Raw genomic sequence first — 22,797 nt, forward strand, 5'->3', positions numbered from 1 at the left:
TTTTTCTGACTTTATTGCCCATTTCATCACCTCCATCATTGCCTCCCACCACCTCCATCATTGCCCATCACCTCCATCATTGCCTTCCCCACCACTTCATTGCCCATCACCTTCATCATTGCCTCCCCCACCATCATTGCCTAATCACCTCCATCATTGCCTCCCCCACCATCATTGCCCATCACTTCCATCATTGCCTCCCCTCACCATCATTGCCCATCACTTCCATAATTGCCTCCTCTCACCATCATTGCCCATCACCTCCATCATTGTCTCCCCCCACCAATATCATTGTCCTTCCCCACCACCCCTCTCGCACACACACACACCACAGCACCTCATCACTCTCTCACACTCCCACACAAAGCACCGCACCACATACACACTTGCAGGCACACAGACACACAGCACAGCTCACCTCCCCGCAGAAGCACATCCCGGCAGCCTCTTCCTCACTGGCAACTTTTTTGTCTGAGACAGCACGCTGGATGATGACGTCATCCAGCTGGGCTGTCTCAGACAGGAAGCAGGACGCCAGGATGTGCTGCACTGTGTGTCTGTGTGCCTGCGTGTGTATGTGGTGCGGTGCTTTGTGTGTGTGGGGGTGGGGCTTTACATGCGGGCAGTGTTAGCTGCAGCCTGCGGCTAATGCTGCCCGCTATTAAAAAGAAATGGTATTCACACCTCTCCACACCCATAGGGGCTTGGGGAAGCCTGAATATTAATTTTGCTTTAGCAGCGGGGACAGGATCCTGTCTCCAGCTGCTGCTAGGCTGGCACAGGGTGGGCCCCCTTGACTCAGGGGCCCCATAGCCACTAGTTGGGGGCCCATGGAGCAGTGGGGGCCCTTGAAGCAGTGGGGGCCCTAGGCAGCTGCTGGCCAGTATGCCAGCAGGTTTCAGTGCCTGGGCCCACCGTAGAATACTCCGGTGGGCCAGTCCGAGCCTGTGCATCTCTATCTGGCGGTCTGATGGATGAATCTGTGTTTGGCAAACTGTAAAGTTTGGTGGTGGAAGGATAATGCTATGGGGTTGCTTTCAATAGTTGATCTAGAACCGTTAGTTTCGGTGAAGATAAATCTTAATGCTTCAGCACATCAACATACTTTGGATGATTACATGCATGATTATATGCATCCAACTTTGTGGCTTTAGCTTGGAGAAAACACTTTTCTGCTCTAGCTTGACTGTGTCCCAGTGCACAAAGCTAGGTCCGTAAAGGCATGGTTGGGTAAATTTGGTATAGAAGAAATTGACTGATCTGCATAGAGCCCTGACCTCAACTTCATAGAATTATGGGTCAACTAGAACAGATTGCAGAGCAAACAATCTCATCCAACATCAATGTCTGACCTCACAAATACTGTTCTTAATGAATGGATAAAAAAAATTCCCATGGACACATTTCAAATCCTAATGGAAAGTTTGCAACTTGATATTAATGCCTATTGATTTAGAATGAGATGTCATAAAAGCTCCTATATGTGTAATGTGTAGGTTTTCCGATACTTTTGTCAATACAGTATGTATACATCCTTAGATTAACTTATGCACTTTACCCGGCATGTGATAAGGGTATGTACAATGACTGAAATCCATATAATTCTTGACCCTGCAAGAGTTTACTTCTGCTTGACTCCTGTCACTACCTGACTGGCTAGGTACACATGCCACGCACTTGATGTGGAACCTCCCCTGACAGTCCATAGATTATTTTTATTTATCTGCAGAGGAGTCACACAGTGGTGTAGATATAAAGGTTTAAATGTGGACCTGATCTGTGCAAATACAAAACAGAAGTTCTTGACATCTTCGTTGCCTGACTTTACAAGCTTCAATCTTGCAATGTTGTGATCCTGTTATTACAATGATTGGAAATGATTGGCTGAAGTATAAATGAACAAAGCAATTTATTCATCAGATGCCTGGGATACCACAATTTTGGGGCAGAATCCTAATTTTATTGAGGGTTCACCTATTTAAGCTGAAGATAGTGCTCCAGAGCTAATCTTTCTCATCGTAACCGGAGACAAGAAGTTATTAGAGAAGTCGTTTCTGAGATATGGAGCTGGGTCTCCTGGTTGTCTAGACATATACAATTGTGCATAAATTATTCCATGCTTTCACCCCTCTCCACTCTTTCTCGCTACAAGTCCTCAATCCTATTGATAACAACTTTGGAATAGTATGCAAGAGCCACGAATACAATGCCTAAAATGGAAGCATAAACACTCTTTATTTCAATAGAAGAAATGATGTAGAATACAATTAACTATTATAAAACTATGCTATTTTTAATGCATGCATGTATTTGTGGATCTATATACATATATAATAAACCAATGTATGTACCAACAGGTGGCAGGACTTTTATCAGCTATAATAGTCATGATTGTCACTTTGGCTATTGGATTTCTCCTAGAACCATTGCAAAAGGTACAGTTATATCACAGCATTCCTTGATACAAAATAATCTCTATTAGCCAATGTATATGTACCGTAATTAATCACAAAATGTGCTTCTTCTTTTGTAGTCAGTACTTGCAGCCCTAGTCGTCATCAATCTGAAAGGCATGCTGATGCAGTTCAATGAAATCCCTAATTTATTCCGGAAAGATAAATATGACTGTGTAAGTAGTACCTGTTCAAATGAGTTAGTCCTGTCTAAAAATTATGTATTTTTTTAAAAAAAAGGTTGTAGATTACCTCGATATTAAATGAGGCTTCATTCAGACTTCCGTTTTTTCGTGTACAGGTTCTAGCTGTGCTTTTCGTGGATAAATTTGTACCATTCGAGTTAATGGAGCTGTTCACACGTCCGCACTTTTCTGTGGACTGTGTGGCCACAAAAAAAATCAGACATGTCCCTTTTTTATCGGCATCTCAGATCAAAATGGGTAATCATTAGAGATGAGCCCAAACTTAAAAGTTCAGCTAGTGTCCAGTTCTAAACGCCGAACACGGACTTCTCCCAGAAGTCCATTGTAATGTTCGAAGTTCCGGGTAAAGTCCAGAGAGAGAGAGAGAATTTTCCAGATCAAAAGTTTGGGTCCCCATTGTTTTCAAAGGGGTTCTGGTTCAAGTTCCGGTACAGTTCTGGTACCCGAGCCCGAACTTTCACAGGTCCGCTCATCCCTTGTAACCATACAAGTCTATGGATCTGTGAAAATCATAGACAGCACATGGGTGACATTCGTGTACCATGAGTGTTGTCTGTAATTAACCTATTCAAAACATTTGACATATATTTACGTCAAATGTTGTGTCACAGCCTTTGATCTGGGATCGCACACCAAGCCCACATCATTCCCCAGACATGAACATGGCTGTTAACCAGTTAAATGCTACTGTCAATCACTGAGAGCAGGATTTAACACCCACCTGCTGTAAGTGGGTTATTTATCCTGCCCATCAGCATCCCGTGATCACGTGACAGGGGTTGTCATGACAGCCAGGGGTCTGACGATGACCCCCGTGCCTGTCATTAGGATTCACTTCTGAAAGCATCGGAGATTGCGATTTCTACAGCTTTAGGCCACGTTCACGTGTTCAGCATTTGGTCAGTATTTTACATCAGTATTTGTAGGCCAAAACCAGGAGTGGGTGAAAAATCCAGAAATGGTGACATGTTTCTATTACATTTTCCCCTCATTGTTCCACTCCTGGTTTTGGCAACAAATACTGATGTAAAATTCTGATCAAATACTGAATGTGTGAACATGGCCTTAAGTCTCCTAAGAGGACTGTTAAGCACAGTGAAAAGTGTAAGAAAAATTAAAAAAATATGAAAAAAATAAGAACACACAAAAGTTTAAATCAGCCAACTTTTGCCCCATACTAAAATAAAACAATTAACCCCTTCGCGACATGCGCCGTACTAGTACTGCGCTGCCGACACTGCATTTGTGCCAGCAGCAGTACTAGTACGGCACACCGATCACCGCGGTCTCGCACTGAGCGCCGCGGTGATCGGGTGCGGGTGTCAGCTGTATATGACAGCTGACACCCCGCAGCAATGCCCACAATCGGCGGTAGCGCCGATAGCGGGAATTTAACCCCTCTGATGCCGCTGTCAGTAGTGACAGCGGCATAGAGGGGGATCGCGCAGGGACGGGGGCTCCCTGCGCTCTCCCACCGGAGAAACGCGATGAGATCGCGTTGCTCCGGTGACCCGGAAGGAGTCCCCGGATCCAAGATGGCCGCTGGACTCCTTCCGGGTCATGAAATGACCTGGCTAGCCGGCGCCTGCTGAGAGTTGCTGAGAGCAGGCGCCGGAAAGCCACCTAAGCTTGTCTCTCAGATCGTTGATCTGACAGAGTGCTATGCACACTGTCAGATCAACGATCTGATCTAATACAGTGATGTCCCACCCTGGGACAATGGTAGAAAGTAAAAAAAAAAAAAATAGAATGTATAAAAAAAAAATAAAAAAATCGCCAAATAAAGAAAAAAAAAATTTCCCAGTAAATCCATTTATTTATGTAAATTAAAAAAAAACAATAAAAGTACACATATTTGGTATCGGCGCGTCCGTAACGACCCGCTCTATAAAACTATTCCACTAGTTAACTCCTTCAGTGAACACCGCAAAAAAAAAAAAAAAACAAGGCAAAAAACATTGCTTTATTATCATACAGGCGAACAAAAAGTGGAATAACACGCGATCAAAACGACGGATATAAATAACGACGGATATAAATAACCATGGTACCGCTGAAAACGTCATCTTGTCCCGCAAAAAAAAAGCCACCATACAGCGTCATCAGCAGAAAAGTAAAAAAGTTATAGCTCTCAAAATAAAGCGATGCAAAAAACAATAATTTTTTTATATAAAATAGTTTTTATTGTGTAAAAGCGCCAAAACATTAAAAAATGATATAAATTAGGTATCGTTGTAATCGTACTGACCTGAAGAATAAAGCTTCTTTATCAATTTTACCACACGTGGAACGGTATAAACGCCCCCCCTAAAAGAATTTCAGGAATTGCTGGTTTTTGTTCATTCCGCCTCATAAAAATCGGAATAAAAAGCGATCAAAAAATGTCATCTGCCGAAAATGTTACCAATAAAAACGTCAACTCGTCCCGCAAAAAACAAGATCTCACATGACTCTGTGGGCCAAAATATGGATAAATTATAGCTCTCAAAATGTGGTGATGCAAAAACTATTTTTTGCAATAAAAAGCGTCTTTTAGTGTGTAACAGCTGCCAACCCTAAAAATCCGCCAGAAAAACTGCTATAAAAGTAAATCAAACCCCCCTTCATCACCCCATTAGTTAGGGAAAAATAATAAAATGTAAAAAAAATGTATTTATTTCCATTTTCCCATTAGGGTTAGGGCTAGGGTTAGGACTAGGGCTAGGGTTAGGGTTGGGGTTGGGGTTGGGGCTAGGGTTAGGGTTACCATTGGGATTAGGGTTAGGGGTGTGTTTGGATTAGGGTTTCAGTTAGAATTGGGGGGTTTCCACTGTTTCGGCACATCAGGGGCTCTCCAAACGCGACATGGCGTCCGATCTCAATTCCAGCCAATTCTGCTTTGAAAAACTAAAACACTGCTCCTTCCCTTCCGAGTTCTCCTGTGCGCCCAAACAGTGGTTCCCCCAACATATGGGGTATCAGCGTTCTCAGGACAAGTTGGACAACAACTTTTGGGGTCCAATTTGTCCTGTTACCCTTGGGAAAAAAAAAACGTGGGGGCTAAAATATAATTTTCGTGGAAAAAAAAAATATTTTTTATTTTCACGGCTCTACGTTATAAACTGTAGTGAGAGACTTGTTGGTTCAAAGTTCTCACAACACATCTAGATAAGTTCCTTGGGGAATCTAGTTTCCAATATGGGGTCACTTGTGGGGGGTTTCTACTGTTTAGGTACATCAGGGGCTCTGCAAATGCAACATGACGTCTGCAGACCAATCCATCTAAGTCTGCATTTTAAACGGCGCTCCTTCCCTTCCGAGCTCTGCCGTGCACCCAAACAGTGGTTCCCCCCAACATATGGGGTATCAGCATTCTCAGGACAAGTTTGACAACAACTTTTGGGGTCTAATTTGTCCTGTTACCATTGGGAAAATAAAAACGTGGGGGCTAAAATATCATTTTCGTGGAAAAAAAAATATTTTTTATTTTCACGGCTCTGCGTTATAAACTGTAGTGAAACACTTGTTGGTTCAAAGCTCTCACAACACATCTAGATAAGTTCCTTGGGGGGTCTAGTTTCCAATATGGGGTCACTTGTGGGGGGTTTCTACTGTTTAGGTACATCAGGGGCTCTGCAAATGCAACATGACACCTGCAGACCAATCCATCTAAGTCTGCATTTCAAACGGCGCTCCTTCCCTTCCGAGCTCTGCCATGCACTCAAACGGTGGTTCCCCCCAACATATGGGGTATCAGCATACTCAGGACAAATTGTACAATAACTTTTGTGGTCCAATTTCTCCTGTTACCCTTGGCGAAGAAAAAAATTGCGGGCTAAAACATCATTTTGTGGAAAGAAAAAATGATTTTTTAATTTTCACACTGCTACATTCTAAACTTTAGTGAAACAATTGGGGGTTAAAAGTGCTCACCACACATCTAGATAAGTTCCTTAGGGGGTCTTCTTTCCAAAATGGGGTCACTTGTGGGGGGTTTCCACTGTTAAGGCACGTCAGGGGCTCTCCAAATGCGACATGGGTTCCGATCTCAATTCCAGCCAATTTTGCATTGAAAAGTCAAATGGCGCTCCTTCCATTCCGAGCGCTGCCATGCGCTCAAACAGTGGTTTATCCCCATATATGAAGTATCAGCGTACTCAGGACAAATTGCACAACAACTTTTGGGGTCCAATTTATCCTGTTACCCTTGGGGAAAAAAAATTGGGGGCAAAAAGATCATTTTTTGTGAAAATTAATAAGAATTTTTTTTACGGCTCTACATTATAAACTTCTGTGAAGCACGTGGAGGTTCAAAGTGCTCACCACACATCTAGATTAGTTCCTTAGAGGGTCTACTTTCCAAAATGGTGTCACTTGTGGGGGTTTCCACTGTTTAGGCACGTCAGGGGCTCTCCAATCGTGACATGGGCTCCGATCTCAATTCCAGCAAATCTTGCATTGGAAAGTCAAATGGCGCTCCTTCCCTTCAGAGCTCTGCCATGTGCCCAAACAGTGGTTTACCCCCACATATGGGGTATCGGCGTACTCAGGACAAATTGGACAACGACTTTTGTGGTCCAATTTATCCTGTTACCCTTGGGGAAAAAAAATTGGGGGCAAAAAGATCATTTTTTGTGAAAATTAATAAGAATTTTTTTTACGGCTCTACATTATAAACTTCTGTGAAGCACGTGGAGGTTCAAAGTGCTCACCACACATCTAGATTAGTTCCTTAGAGGGTCTACTTTCCAAAATGGTGTCACTTGTGGGGGTTTCCACTGTTTAGGCACGTCAGGGGCTCTCCAATCGTGACATGGGCTCCGATCTCAATTCCAGCAAATCTGGCATTGGAAAGTCAAATGGCGCTCCTTCCCTTCCGAGCTCTGCCATGTGCCCAAACAGTGGTTTACCCCCACATATGGGGTATCGGCGTACTCAGGACAAATTGGACAACGACTTTTGTGGTCCAATTTCTCCTGTTACCCTTGGTAAAATGAAACAAATTGGACCTGAAGTAAAAATTTTGTGAAAAAAAAGTTAAATGTTAAATTTTTTTTAAACATTCAAAAAATTCCTGTGAAGCACCTGAAGGGTTAATAAACTTTTTGAATGTGGTTTTGAGTACCTTGAGGGGTGCAGTTTTTAGAATGGTGTCACTTTTGGGCATTTTCTGTCATATAGACCCCTCAAAGTCACTTCAAGTGTGAGGTGGTCCGTAAAAAAAATGGTTTTGCAAATTTTGTTGCAAAAATGAGAAATCGCTGGTCAACTTTTAACCCTTATAACTCCCTAACAAAAAAAAATTATGTTTCCAAAATTGTGCTGATGTACAGCAGACATGTGGGAAATGTTGTTTATTAACTATATTGTGTGATATAACTCTCTAATTTAAGGGCATAAAAACTAAAAGTTTGAAAATTGCTAATATTTCATAATTTCTGACAAATTTTTGTTTTTTTTCACAAATAAATGCAAGTCATATCGAAGAAGTTTTACCACTTTCATGAAGTACAATTTGTCTCGAGAAAACAATGTCAGAATCACCAAGATCCGTTGAAGCGTTTCAGAGTTATGACCTCATAAAGTGACAGTGGTCAGAATTGTAAAAATTGGCCCTGTCACTTAGGTGAAAACAGGCTTTGGGGTGAAGGGGTTAAAAAACACACATATTTAGTTGCTGTATTCGTAAAAGTCCAATCAATCAAAATATAAAATAATTAATCAGACCGGTAAACAGCGCAACGAGAAAAAGAATCAAAACCTCAGAATTACGTTTTCTGGCAGCCGCAACAATTTTCAATAAAGTGAAATAAGAGACAATCAAAACATTGTATCTACCCTAAAATGGTATCAATAAAAACATCAGCTCAGGTCGTAAAAAAAAAAAAGCCCTCATACAGCCCCTGATCCCGAAAAAATGAACATGCCATAGCTCTTGCAAAATGGTGACATAAGCAAAAAAACTATACATGTTTGGTATCTGCGTTGTTGTACTGACCTGGAGAAACTTATTGACAGGTCAGTTTTAGGCCTCTTTCACATGTCAGTGTCTCCAGTACATGTTTTGACAGTTTTCACACACATCGAAGACACTGACACACGTAGACCCATTCAAATGAATGGGTCTGTGCACATATCTGTTTTTTCAAGGACCGTGTGTCCGAGTGAAACTCACATAGACATGTCCGTTTTTGTGCAGCTGCATGGATCACACAGACCCACTCAAGTCAATGGGTCCGTGTAAACGCGTACCACACACGGATGCTGTCCGTGTGATACATCAGTATCACTCAGACGGCCGCCGGTGAAGAAGCGTTACAGTAAGCTTTGTTCCCTGGCAGCTGGTGCTGAAGCCGGCTCTTATTATTCTGTCCTGCTCTATCGGCGATCGGCGCGAGCTGAGGAGAATGAGGTCTGAACGATGACAGCAGGTGGGGGTTTTTGGGACTCTTACCCCCATCATCCGACACCTGCTGCCGCTAATAACAGTGACAGCAGAAGCGGATGATTGGGGTATTCTACAGCTGCCACGTGCAATCTAACTAAACAAATGAATGAAAAACCTGACCTCGGTTCCCCCCTATTTTCTTGAACCAACCAGACAAAACTCACAGCTAGGGGCTGCAACCCTCATCTGTCAGCTTCTGCAAGGTTGGTTATCAAGAATAGATCAGTCCCCATGCTGTGTTTTTAATTATTTAAATAAATAATTTAAAAAAACGGCGTGGGGTCCCCTCCCATTTTTGACAAGCAGCCTTGCTAAAGCTCACAGCTTGGGGCTGGTATTCTTAGACTGGTAAGGGGCCATTGATATAGCCCCTCCCCCGAATAATAACAGCAGCTCACAGCCACCCAGAAAAGGCGCATCTATTAGATGCACCTTTTCTGGAGCTTTGTCTGGCTCTTCCCACTTGCCCTGTAGCGGTGGCAAGTGGGGTTCATATTTGTGGGGTTGATGTCACCTCTGTAATGACAGGTGACATCAAGCCCACGGCTTAGTAATGTTAAGGTGTCTATAAGACACCTATCCATTACTAATCCTATAGTTGTATGTTAAATAAAGACACAGCAAGAATAAAATCCTTTATTTGAAAAAATTACACAGACACCTTTAATATTCTTAATTAAACCATACTTACCTAATTCCCCGACTCTCTTGATCTCCTGTAATAAAAATAATATAAAAATGCAACAACATACCCTTACCTGTCCGTCGTTGTGTCCCACGCTATAATCCATGTCGGGGGGCTAAATAGTTTTCAACCTGGATGGTGCTAAGATGTGACTGTCCTGGCTGAAAACCACTGGTGAATGAGCTGCTGAGAGCGCAGCATCATTCACCAGCAGTGACATCATCGAGGCCGGGCTTAACGGCAGTGACCCAATCAGGACCGTGGGAAAATGCTTGTGATGATGTCACCACTGGTGAATGATGCTGCGCTCTCAGCAGGTCATTCACCAGTGGTTTTCAGCCGGGACGGTCGCATCTTGGTTCCCAGACATGGATTACAGCGTGGGACAAAACGATGGATAGGTATGGTATATTGTTGCTTTTTTATTTTATTTTTATTACAAGAGATCGAGGGAATGGGGGAATTAGGTGTTGCAGCAAGTATGGTTTAATTTAGAATATTAAAGGTGTCTGTGTAATTTTTTCAAATAAAGGATTTTATTCAGGCTGTGTCTTTATTTAACATACAACTATATGATTAGTAAAGCTTCAGGCTTGTTGTCACCTGTCATTGCTGAGATGACATCAACCCCACGAATATGAACCCCACTTGCCACCGCTACAAGGCAAGTGGGAAGAGCCAGGCAAAGCACCAGAAAAGGTGCATCTAATAGGTGAACCTTTTCTCGGCAGCTGAGGGCTGCTGTTTTTAGGCTGGGGGCTATATCAATGGCCCCTTACCAGCCTCAGAATACCAGCCCCCAGCTGTGAGCTTTAGCAAGGCCGCTTGTCAAAAGTGGGGGGGGGGACACCACGCAGTTTTTTAAAATTATTTATTTAAATAATTTTAAAAAACAGCATGAGGACCCCTCTATTCTTGATAACCAATCTTGCAGAAGCTGACAGTTGAGGGTTGCAGCCCCCAGCTGTGAGTTTTGTCTGGTTGGTTCAAGGAAATAGGGGGGAACCCACATCTGGTTTTTCATTCATTTATTTAGTTAGATCACAGGTGGTGGCTGTGGAATACCCGGATCATCCGCACCTACTGTCACTGTTATTATATACATATTAGTCCATATAAATCTAGATAGAACACATTCAAAGATCTAATGCACAAAGAAAGCCCCCCAAGAATATTATTCAGGGCAACGAATGTTTAGTTCAAACATATAAAGTTTATTTCATCCATAAATAAAATCTCATTTTTTTATAAAAACGTCCATAATACAAGTGTGCAAGTACCTCCAATCCAAGAAAACTACTGGTTATATGTGCGTGATAAGCAATCCTGATATATAACTGACACTAGTTTAGTACATAACTTATTTTATGTCAAATTTTATATAACAAATGTTTATACAAAATCTAAATATATCTTTGCAAGGAGAATATAGCAGCTTTGGTTTTTAACCTTCTAAAGTGCAAATGCGCATAACTGAGTACCTATGTGCATAGATTTGCAGAGAGCAGACTACAATGATCCTTATATGCAAAAGAATGGTAAGTATAGCGCTACTTTTACTGTCCCTCAAATCTAGGCACAAGATCCCTACATAATTAATACATGCACCCTTAGAACAAAAAGTGGTAAGTATATAAATGAAAAAACTATCCAAACATATTCACCTTGTCAGACACACATAAGACCAGGGACCCCTATGCGCGTTTCGATATGTTCTTCTTCCGGGGGCGCCCAGTAGTTTTCTTGGATTGGAGGTACTTGCACACTTGTATTATGGACGTTTTTATTAAAAAAAATGAGATTTTATTTATGGATGAAATAAACTTTATATGTTTGAACTAAACATTCGTTCCCCTGAATAATATTCTTGGGGGGCTTTCTTTGTGCATTGTCACCGTTATTAGCAGCAGCAGGTGTAATTCGGACTTTAATATTACGCTCATCATTCTCCTCTGCTCGCCGGCAGAGCAGGGTAGAATGATGACAGCCGACTTCAGTACTAGCCGCCAAGAACAGCGCTTACTGTAGCACTTCTTCCCCGGAGGCTGTCCGTGTGGTACTGATGCCACACGTAGTACACACACGGACACGGATATCTCCGATTTTTCCTGTACTGGAAATATCAGGATGTGTGAAACCGACCTTACTGTGAGTTCTTGTAAGACAGAAGCCAGTACAGCATGTTTAGTTAGTTTTGCTTTTTTCTTAAAAATGGTACATCAAAGCTGGGTATAAAACTCTATTAGTTATTATGAATGTGTCCTCATAACATAATAGTGCAATGTCCAAGGGCCAGAGCCAATAATTAATGAAAGCTGATAGACTATTACTTCAGAGCCCTTTAAAGAGCTGCCAAAAAAGAAAAGAGGGTTTTAAACAATGACAAAACGCAGGTTGTTTTCTTAATATGATTGCTTCTTTAGGTCCAAAGTGTTACCATGAGTATAGTAATAAAATGGGAGTCCATAGAGTTTTCAACTCTATAAATTGCCTTTTCCAAGTAATTTAGATAACAGTATCTAAACATTTAAAGAAGTATAACCACGGAAACATTCATATTTGTTTTGCAAAATACTGCTCGGATTGCAATTTCAGTTTACATGTCATGGAAATTGTGTTTTCAAGCATATAATATAGATTACAGAGCCATCAAATAAAAAAAGTGCTTACATCTACAGGTAGTGAGTAGGACAACAGAATGGCTACTGAATAGGTGTCATAGTACATTTGGAATTTACAGACAAAATACTATAATAATTTTATATTGCGCCAATGTATTCCGCAAGGTTTATGTATCTTCAGGAAAGTAATAACCAAGGTAAATGACAAGTAATGATAACAGTTATACAAAGAGGATGATACCCATGTCATAAGAACTTAAAATCTAAATCTGAAAGTGCCTTTTTAGCCATGGGACCAATTGCTTATGTTGGTAGTGTAAAGACATGGCTGTAATGGCACTGTAATACTGAATATATTTATACCTTTGATGAAGAAATCCACTTTGTTGTTCTGTAATCAGGATTTGATTCCCAGGCCCCTCTGCCTCCCTCCGGTATTCGAATGACAGGTTAATGATCAGACGTCAAAGAGAGGAGACAGATAAATCAAAAGCAAGAGGCAGGCAGATGGGGCCGGGGAATCACAGACCGGACAAGGAGGCGAAGACAACGTCCACAGTCCGAACCCTCTGCACTGAAATCTAATTAACAGGAAACTTCAAACTCTGATTAAAGAAGAATCGCAAAGCCGATTTCTTCACCAAAGATATCAATGTAATCAGTATCACAGCCATGGCTTTATTTTATGTTACAAAACCGTGCTGATGGGTTCGCTTTAAGATGATATATTCTTTCATTCATGTATCTATTCCCGTTGAGCACAGTAATGAGATTTATAAACATAATTACTATTAGTAATCTACTTTGTTAACCTGTATCTTCATACATGAGTGACCATTGTTGTTTTATTCTTTATAGTTGGTATGGGTGGTGACCTTTCTTGCTGCTGTCTTACTTGGCCTTGATCTTGGCCTGGCAGCAGGAGTAGGATTCGAGCTGCTGACAGTGGTATTCCGTGCCCAATTGTAAGTACATTAATACTATAAGTAGTTTGTATATATTGCCTAATACAAGAAAATAGACAAGACATAGAGCAATTCCAAATGCTGCTGCCAAGTTGCAGATGGGAGGTTTATAAAAGCATTTAAAAAAGGGCTGGATGCATTCTACATCACAAATAGCATTTTGGGTCACTGATAAATAAGTGACAAAGAATGTGTAAATGGTGGTGAAAGGCTGAACTTGATGGACCTAGGTCTTTTTTCAACCTATGTAACTATGATTGTTTGAATGATACACGTACCAATTTTTTATTTTAATTTGGTGCAAATTTTGCCTAACTCTCTACAAGCTTTGGAGCATCATGTTGAATGGAATGAGAATCGTGGTGGCAATAGACTATGATAGTTTGGACTATTCCATATTATTTTTATGTAGATAAATGTTTTAGGGCAATATAAAATTAATCTAAATATAGCAAAACTCATTTAATTTATTTGTGCTTTTTTCAGCCCAAAATGTTCTCAGGTGGCAAATATTGGAGGGACGGACATTTACAGGAACAGAAAAGACTATAAAAATGTAAGCTGCAAACAGAATTAAATTTGAACTGACAGACAGAGTTTAACATGAATATTGTTATTATTAGATTGATATTTTCCACCTGTTTATTTATTACCTATTATCAGGGCATTAAAGATAGTTTCACAATTACAGCTTATCTGCATTATACAGGATAGGAAATGAGTTTCTGACCATGTCACACATCAAGGATTGCCACTGATCACAAAAGCGCAGCTTGGCTATCTCTGACAGTCCCATTGACAATGCGTAGAAAAGCAACGTGCATGTACACACGCATCTCCCTTCTAGCAGGGTACACAGGATTCCCAATTTCCTGATAAGGGAGGATCCTTGAGGTGTAGCCCCAGTGATCGGACACTTATGACCTATTCTGTAGATGCTAATTTGTGATTGTGAGACACATCCATATCCATGTCTCGTGGTTTATGTAAGGACCGTGGTACGCGTGCTGACAGCAGATCTCTTGATCTGAACCTAACAGCCTCATGTATGCCCATGAAGCTGTCAAGTTCGGGCCAGGAAACCTGAGGCCATTTTGTGCATCACAGTCCGTACACATAGATGTATGTGAATGTGGCATAAGGCCCTTTTTGTCCTGTGGACACCTCTACAAAGATCCCATTAGAACTGTAGGCAGCTTTACCCATGAGTTTTGCATTTCTTTCCACCAATTGAATATGTCGATCTTGTGTTATCATTGAAATCTCATGCTTGTCTTTTACAGATCTATCAGCATCATGGAATCAAAATTTTCAGATGCCCATCACCAATATTCTTTGCCAATATTGATTTTTTTAAAGATAAACTTATTACAGCTGTAAGTCCAGAATGAAATACATGTAAGGTTTCAATGTCATTGTAAGAAAACGGTAACATTGCAACAGTCTATCCATTACAGGCAGGTTTTAACCCGCTGAGAGTGCTGCGCAAACGCAACAAAGCTCTAAGAAAGATAAAGAAGCTGATAAGTAAAGGAGAACTCCAGATCCTGCCAGTGAGTCTTAAGGATCAATTCCATATACAAATTATTTCTTTAGCATCACTAACAGTATTTTAGGATAAATCAAGACAAAAAAGCCTGCCTTTAATTCAGCAAGACAACACATTACCAATTGTTTGATGAAGACTGGGCCAAGGGAGGTCTACACCAAAGCATTTTTTGATTTAACTTTTTGCATAGAGAGAACAGATTAGGTCCTTCTGCTAAAAGACCGAAAGCTCTAATTAGAGGGTGATGAGCATAGTTTGGGTATGTATTATACATTACATGTTAAAACACAGTTATATAAGTACAAGTATCATCATATTGGGAAGAAATAAATTCAGTAGTTCTGATTACTTTGCCTTTTTTTGTATTTTAGTTAATTGGATTCCACTTTGTATTGTAGAAAGGTATCATTTCAACATCAGGAAACCAGTATGAGTCTGAAGAAGAACTAGACAATAACCGGATTGAAGAGCTGGACCAACCAATTAACACCTCGGACCTTCCATTTGCTATAGACTGGAATTCTGATCTTCCAGACCATTTGAGGGTTCCCAAAATTGATGTCCATAGTTTAATTATTGACTTTGGAGCAGTGTCATTTCTTGATATGTCTGGAATGAAGGGTCTAAAATCGGTATGTTATACAAATTTGCTTGGTACCCTGATACTTACACTCATTTAGGTTCCAATCTGGAGCTTGTAGTGTTGGAGGGATGTATACTGTCCATGCAAGGAAAATTAGCAAAGATGAGCAGGCATAACTACCCCTGTTTATTCACCATGGGATAAAGAATACCTTATTTATATTTTGAAAAAAATAAACTTTTTTCTTTTTAGATAATGAAAGACTTTCTTAAGGTTGATGTGGCTGTGTATATTGCCGGAATAGACAGTAAGTGACATTCTTTGAATACTTCATAATTAATAGACAAAAAAGGAATAGGGAAACTATGAAATATGTTCAGCAGCATACCGATTGGCTTTGTGCCACTAGTTGTGTTTTTAAATCTGGCTTTATAATAAGAGATGAAGCGATCGATAAAAACTTGACATACTACAAACAACCCTGGGACTTATAATTAAGATATATTATGATCAAATAATTTTATGATAACACGCCTAGGAATATTTAAAATCTAAAATTGTAAGATTTAAGTCCAACCTATAGAATGGCCCCAAACACCGAAGAACTGACCCAAAATGGCCAGTTCTGAGCACATTTTTTTCTTTTTGGCTTGGAATTGTCCCGGCAAAATTGACTGTTGCACATAAAAATATTTGATATTTGATAAATGTTCTTTGAATATTTTTGCTTTCAGATAATGTATTGGAAAAACTTATAAAATGTGGCTTTTTTGATGATGATATTACAACCTCAATAATTTTCCTGACCATCCATGACGCAGTCTTACATGTGCTAGAAATGAAAAGTCTGGAAAGCTTTGATAAATTGAAAGAGGCTCAGGTAATTACCCTTTTCATGCAGTTTCATAATGTCGGTTATTGCAAATCTATGTGATGTCAGTTTTTAAATATACTATTTATTTCACTAGAATAATCTGAAACCTCTAAGACTGAGTTCACAAGAGCAGTAGTGTGCTGTGTATGTCTTTGTGTGGATTCACAATGCGTTTACTGGCCCTGTATTTTTTACAGGTGAGAAATAACTTTTTCAACATATTTTACCTGGAAAAACTACACAGATAATAATTAGTGATGAGTGAGCACTAAAATGCTCGGGTGCTCGTTGCTCGGGTCGAGCAAATTAGAATACTCGGGTACTCGACCCGAGCAACGAGCCCAATGTAAGTCTATGGAAAACCCGAGTATTTTTACCGCGATCCCCCCTGGGGTCCTTTTAAGGTCTGAAAATGTCAGAAAATGATGGAAACGCTGCTCAAATGACACAGGAACATCATGGGGATCGCCCCTGAAAACACTTCTGTCTCCCAGGTCACAGCTGTAAGCAACGTTGTCAGAGTTTCATGCCATTTTTACAGGTGAACCAACAAACATACGATAACGTAACCAAAATGGATTTTGCTGGGAAATATGTTAAGGTACATCCTTTCCAGGGTAATGACTTGTATGTAAGGCAAAATAATTAACCCCAGACAGAAATGTTCCTCCACCACTTGGCTATGTTCACACACAGCGTTTTTGATGCGTTTTTCAACTTTAACATTGCTTTCAACCAATACAAATGCATTCACTGGGAAATGTCATTGTAACATTTAACAACACTAGCTGGCCATGTGGTGGGTGACACATAAGCAGACCCACCTTGTTTCATTTATGAAGGAGGGACTCTTAATGTCACAAAGCCTACTTTTAGAGGGGCATCAGGCAGCATTAATATTCTTAAAGGGCCATTATTAAACAGTGGGTCTCCTATGCTGTTATTGCCTATGCAGTGAGTGGCTGGGCTGACAAGAATTATGATGCACCCCAATACCCCTGTCACGAGAGGTACAGGAGGGTTTCCTGAAAAAATGCTGCATTGAATGCAAGGCCTGCCCTGCTATCAAGCATATGCACCCCAATAAGCCTTTGAACCCAGGCACTGGATGGCCACAGGAAAACCCACTTCACATTCTTTAGTTGGTTCTGCCATACTGTTTTCTTATGTATTGACTGCAGGGCCTGCCCTGCTACCCAGTCTTATGCACCCAATAAGCCTTTGAACCCAGGTACTGGATGGCCACAGGAAGACCCAATTCACATTCTTCAGTTGGTCCTGCCATACTGTTTTCTTATGCATTGAATGCAAGAGCCACCTTGACCCAAATTTGCACGAACCCCAATCCCCCATTGGAAGAAACATGGAGGAGGGCCTCATAAATAAACTGTCCCATTACAAAGGAGCGGGTCTTCTAGACTCGTAATGCCCATACACTAAGTGTATGGGCTGACAAACATTTCCCCATGGGGGGTACATTTTTAAAAATATTTAATGGGGATCATAGACACCCTTGCCAAAACATTGACTGTCTGTAGCAGCACAGAACATGTGAACCCTGGTGATCCAGTGGTGGAAAATGATGAGAGGCGGAGGAAGGCCTCATTAAAAACTAGGCCCAATGTAAAGAAGCGGGCCTCCTAGACTTGTAATGCCCATACACTAAGTGTATTGGCTGACAAACATTTCTCCATGGGGGTACATTTTTTAAAAAAATATTTAATGGGGATCATATACACCCTTGCCAAAAAATTGACTGTCTGTAGCAACTTGGAACACGTGAACCCTGGTGATCTAGTGGTGGAAAATGATGAGAGGTGGAGGAAGGCCTAATTAAAAACTAGGCCCAATTTAAAGGAGAAACCAAAATGCCGTCGTATGGAAATTCAAGACTAACAACAACAATCGTATAAAAAGGTATATAAATGAGTTAATAGCCAAAACTGTAAAAATACGCCTTTATTATATTTTTATGGCAGTAACGGCACTACTGTGCACGTACTTGGGAATTTTTTAATTACAATAATAGTTAAAATATATAAGAAATAGACAGGATAAAATATAATGCAATACAATATAAGGAAAATATACAATCCCACGATCTTATAGAAAGCTCATGGTGGTGTGCATTTCATAGACACACACATATATTTTGGTTTAAAGATTTGAGGTGCTAAAAAATCAAATTTAGGGGATAAGCCTAAAGTGCATGTGCTGAAAATATAGGATAATATAAATAATATAAATAATTGCCAACAGCAATGTGCCAAAAAATGTTTAAAAAGGAAGGAAGAAAAAAACCATATATACACGTGTCCTCACATGTGGCTCAAGATTGTATATGCACGCCTGGGTAGTATACAGAGATTAGGGGATATATATATATATATACCCGTAAGTCCTGTGTTCCCAAGTACAGAGCACCCTGACGCGCGTTTCGGAGATTCCTTCGTCCTTCCTGTCTCCGAGCACTCAGTATGGTGGGAGGAAGGAGGATCAGGGTGAGGAATATGTGGTCCAGACTCATGGCTGCTGAGGCTTGACCATGTGGAAGACAGGGTGGTGGTGGCAAAGTGAAGCATTGTCCGCTATCCAACCAACAACCTCTTGACACTGCTTTGGATTCAATCAATAGTGGTGGGCAGCGGTCCCCTAGTAATTTGTACAGGAAGTTTGGGCAAGAAGATATGGGTGTTTGTTGGGGCACAATTTCAGCTTGGCCTCAGCATGCACCATCACCATCACGTCCAGTTCCCTGTCCCTTACCACGTGCCTCGCCCATTTTAAATAGAGGACAATATTTTCCACGTTCACTACAAATGGCTGAATTTGGAGCGAACTTATATGTGATTCGTGTGATGGACAAACCACAGTTTTAAAGAGCTGGCCTGTAGGTAACTATATTTACCAGCAAACTGTTTCAATAACTTCGCCAACACACTGCAACAAAATTTAAAGGGAGGCCAGAAATAGCAGAATTTGCAGCGCACTTTTTATCTCTGATCAATTTGTGACAGACAAACCACATTTTAAATAGCTTTACTGTAAAAAAAATATTCCTGGCCCCTGATACCTGGGGCTATGTCTACAAATATCTGTAATAGCAGCAGCAGCAGACAGAACTGGAATGGACCCTCTTGCTATATGCACTGCAGTCTACCACGTGCACTGCCTGCCTGCCTAGCAGTGTTATCTCTGCAGCTTTATTAGTCCTCAGAAGGACTGTTAGTTGAGATGGATATGTGTATAATATATGGTATACCCACAGTAAGTAAGAACCAAGTAAATCCCTCCCTAGCTCAGTAGCAACTCTCCCTACACTGCCTGATTCCATAGTAAACTGTGACGAGCATGGTGGCGCCAGGTCTGATATAGCTGTGCAGCCAGCCAATCACTGTAATGCCACAACCAACATGGCTGCGGTATTACAGTGTGTGGCAGACAATCCCTGCATGTTCATTGGCTCTCTAAAGAGCGCCAAACATGCAGGGCAGGGACCCGAGCTCTCGCCGAGCAACCCCGGAAATACTCAGTGAGCTCCGAGCATCTCGAGCAGTGAGATGCTCGGGCGAATAACAAGTAGTGGTGAGCATGCTGCTCATCACTAGTCACCACTTTATTTTTCACCCACTCCTGGGTTTGACTTACAAATACCGATGTAAAATAGTGACCAAATACTGATAGTGTGAACATGGTCTAACCAAGAAGGGTAGTCTTATCATCATGGTAGGTACTGCCTTGTATAGTACAGCTTGCCTTATACATGAGATTCAGCAGTGAGTGATCTCTAACTACTCTGCAAACACATTAGTTCTCTGTTCGACATAGTGTTCATGTGTTTTCAACAAGAATGGTGGAGAAAATTGCTGCCAGATACCTCTGGCAGCAGCTTATCTTGTCACTCCTCAAAACAGAAGGATCATTTGTTGGGGGAGAGTTGGGATGCTCCCATACACATTAGATGGTCGTCAAGTCCTGACAAAATTAGCAGACTTTCAACTAATGTTAATAGAGGCTTTAAGGTTTTTTTTATAAGGATTTGATATGTGTGAACTACATTTTCACTGCTAAATGGAGTGGGTTTACATTCACAGATATTGTGTTTTATCAGACCAGTATTAATATGTGGGCAACTAATCTGGCTTTCTGACTACTTATAAGTTGTTTTTAGGATTGGAACATTTCATCTGCCCAAACAGTTCATCTACTGTAGATAACGGTGATTATAATTGAACCATGATTACCAAGAATATGTCAATTTTGCCCCAAATCGGGCATGTACTGTATGTCACGTGATCTTATTACAGAGTGGGCACTTGTTGTGATTGACAATAGTGTATAAAGAAGACTTGAAGCCTGACTGTGAATTCAACTAAGTGCAGAATAAATGAGCTACCCTCTTCATTAAATATATTAGCAATTTTGAAAATGTTGCTAATATTAGTGATGGTCCTGCACTATGCAATTACTAGGATTGGCATGAGCTTGTAAAGTGAATTGCAAGTCATTCACATTTTTCCAAAATATTAATTATCGTACATGGCATTTTAATTCATCTGGCAATGCGCGAGCTGACCTTTTACACTTTTTGCTGCTCATCATTATGTCACATCATTTGTAAAATAATATTTTTTTTTATTAGGAGGATGTTAAAGAGACAAAATTCGATGCAAAAGAAAATTTAAATAGACTAGTAATAATGAATAATGACTATAATGTGAGTATATTTCTCTAAAGTATTGTTCATATGTTAATTTACGGTAAGGACAGATCCAGATTGGCCTATATCCCAAGGACCATTCTTGTATGAGAAAAATATAGATAAGGATCAGTAAAAGTATATTTACATGTGGCAGATTATCTACAGAAATTAAGGTTGTTTCTGTGGAAGCAGATAAATGGGACAGTCACAGAAACTTCTGAAACAAATGCGTCACGTGGGAATATAGTCTAAAGAAGCACTATTAACGAGCATTTAAATAATTTTGTAGGGAAAAAATCGTTTTTTGCAATTTCTATCAATAGAAAAATACATTTTTAAATCATTATTTTCTAATTTACTATTTGGTGTGAAACAGGGAGAAATAAAGCGTACACTATACAGTAAAAGTTATTTGCCACGTTTCTGTTATTCCCCTAGTAAAATAACAATAAATTGACAGCTGGGTGTTGCCAATTGGTGGCAGGGGGGCTTCACTACACACTGTCCAATCAGGGTTATCAGTATAAGAAGGTGTAGAAATAACACCCATATGATAAAGTCAATGTCAACACCCAGTTGTCAATTTATTCATAAATTTCTAAAAAAAAAAAAAAAAAAAAAAGAGTTAACATTCACACAAACACACACTTAAGAGTCAACGTGCAAATGTCTTCATATGGCTATATCTTAAAGGGACACGGTCACCTGAATTTGGAGGGAACAATCTTCAGCCATGGAGGCGGGGTTTTGGGGATTTTGATTCACCCTTTCCTTACCCGCTGGCTGCATGCTGGCTGCAATATTGGATTGACGTTCATTCTCTGTCCTCTGTAGTACATGCCTGCACAAGGCAATCTTGCCTTGCGCAGTCGTGTACTATGGAGGGCAGAGAATGAACTTCAATCCAATATTGCAGCCAGCATGCAGCCAGCGGGTAAGGAAAGGGTGAATCAAACACCCAAAAACCCCGCCTCTATGGCTGAAGATTGTTCCCTCCAAATTCAGGTGACAGTGTCCCTTTAATAAAAAGGAACCTTACTAACGAAGCCAGTGGAAAGGTCACCTTTAAGGGATTATTTGCATCTGATAAACTGAAAGCATGTCACCAGAAGATGCTATCATTCTGATCATTAACAGTCCTATCCTAAGGACTCGGACTGATCCTGAGAATGAAGATTCCTGCATTGGTTTACCCTTGCAAAGGGATTATACAGGACTTAGTTTTTTTCTTTCTATGGAGTCAAGAACTTGCACACAGGCAATTACTAACTACTGTACATGCCTGTTCTCCTCTACAACGATCTCTCACGTCGCAGGCGGCAATTCTTCTTCCATTGACCCCACATCAATAGAGCAGTTCTTTCTTTTCCGGTCTGCTCTATCGTTGGGGCATCACTGCTGGCGTCATGCTAATTGACCACCAGCGACCCGCAGTTAGGCAGTGGGAAGCCGGTTGTCAATCGGCTTGACGTTGGTAATGACGTCCCAACATAACTTCACTGTCATTCACCCCCTGATCACATGCACGCCGACATCAGATGCTACCCTCTGATTGGCCGGTCATCTTTATTGCTGCTCAAGAACACTTCAGTTGCATGTGCGTCCGATGATGCACATACAGCTGAAGTGTTTTCTAGCGTTGGTTGGACCCTCACCCTCCCGGCCCAGGCTGCATGATAGTTATGCCCCTGGTCCCAGACAACAACTTGATGTGCTTATATAAAAGAATATG

General features: G+C 40.8%; 1 protein-coding gene across 2 annotated transcripts in view; it reads left to right on the top strand.

Annotated features, from left to right (window-relative positions):
* The window catches only part of LOC138676115 (chloride anion exchanger-like), a 149,448-nt gene that overhangs the window by 125,517 nt on the left and 1,134 nt on the right, over window positions 1-22,797 (top strand). For both annotated transcript variants that reach the window (XM_069765043.1, XM_069765044.1), the window contains 10 exons: window positions 2,358-2,435; window positions 2,534-2,629; window positions 13,251-13,357; window positions 13,844-13,913; window positions 14,641-14,733; window positions 14,815-14,910; window positions 15,305-15,538; window positions 15,742-15,796; window positions 16,224-16,369; window positions 21,006-21,080. In XM_069765043.1, the coding sequence (XP_069621144.1) occupies window positions 2,358-2,435; window positions 2,534-2,629; window positions 13,251-13,357; window positions 13,844-13,913; window positions 14,641-14,733; window positions 14,815-14,910; window positions 15,305-15,538; window positions 15,742-15,796; window positions 16,224-16,369; window positions 21,006-21,080 (1,050 nt within the window). The remainder of the gene's footprint in view (window positions 1-2,357; window positions 2,436-2,533; window positions 2,630-13,250; window positions 13,358-13,843; window positions 13,914-14,640; window positions 14,734-14,814; window positions 14,911-15,304; window positions 15,539-15,741; window positions 15,797-16,223; window positions 16,370-21,005; window positions 21,081-22,797) is intronic.

The sequence above is a fragment of the Ranitomeya imitator genome, chromosome 4 (assembly GCF_032444005.1).
Source record: "Ranitomeya imitator isolate aRanImi1 chromosome 4, aRanImi1.pri, whole genome shotgun sequence".
Taxonomy (NCBI): Eukaryota; Metazoa; Chordata; class Amphibia; order Anura; family Dendrobatidae; genus Ranitomeya; species Ranitomeya imitator.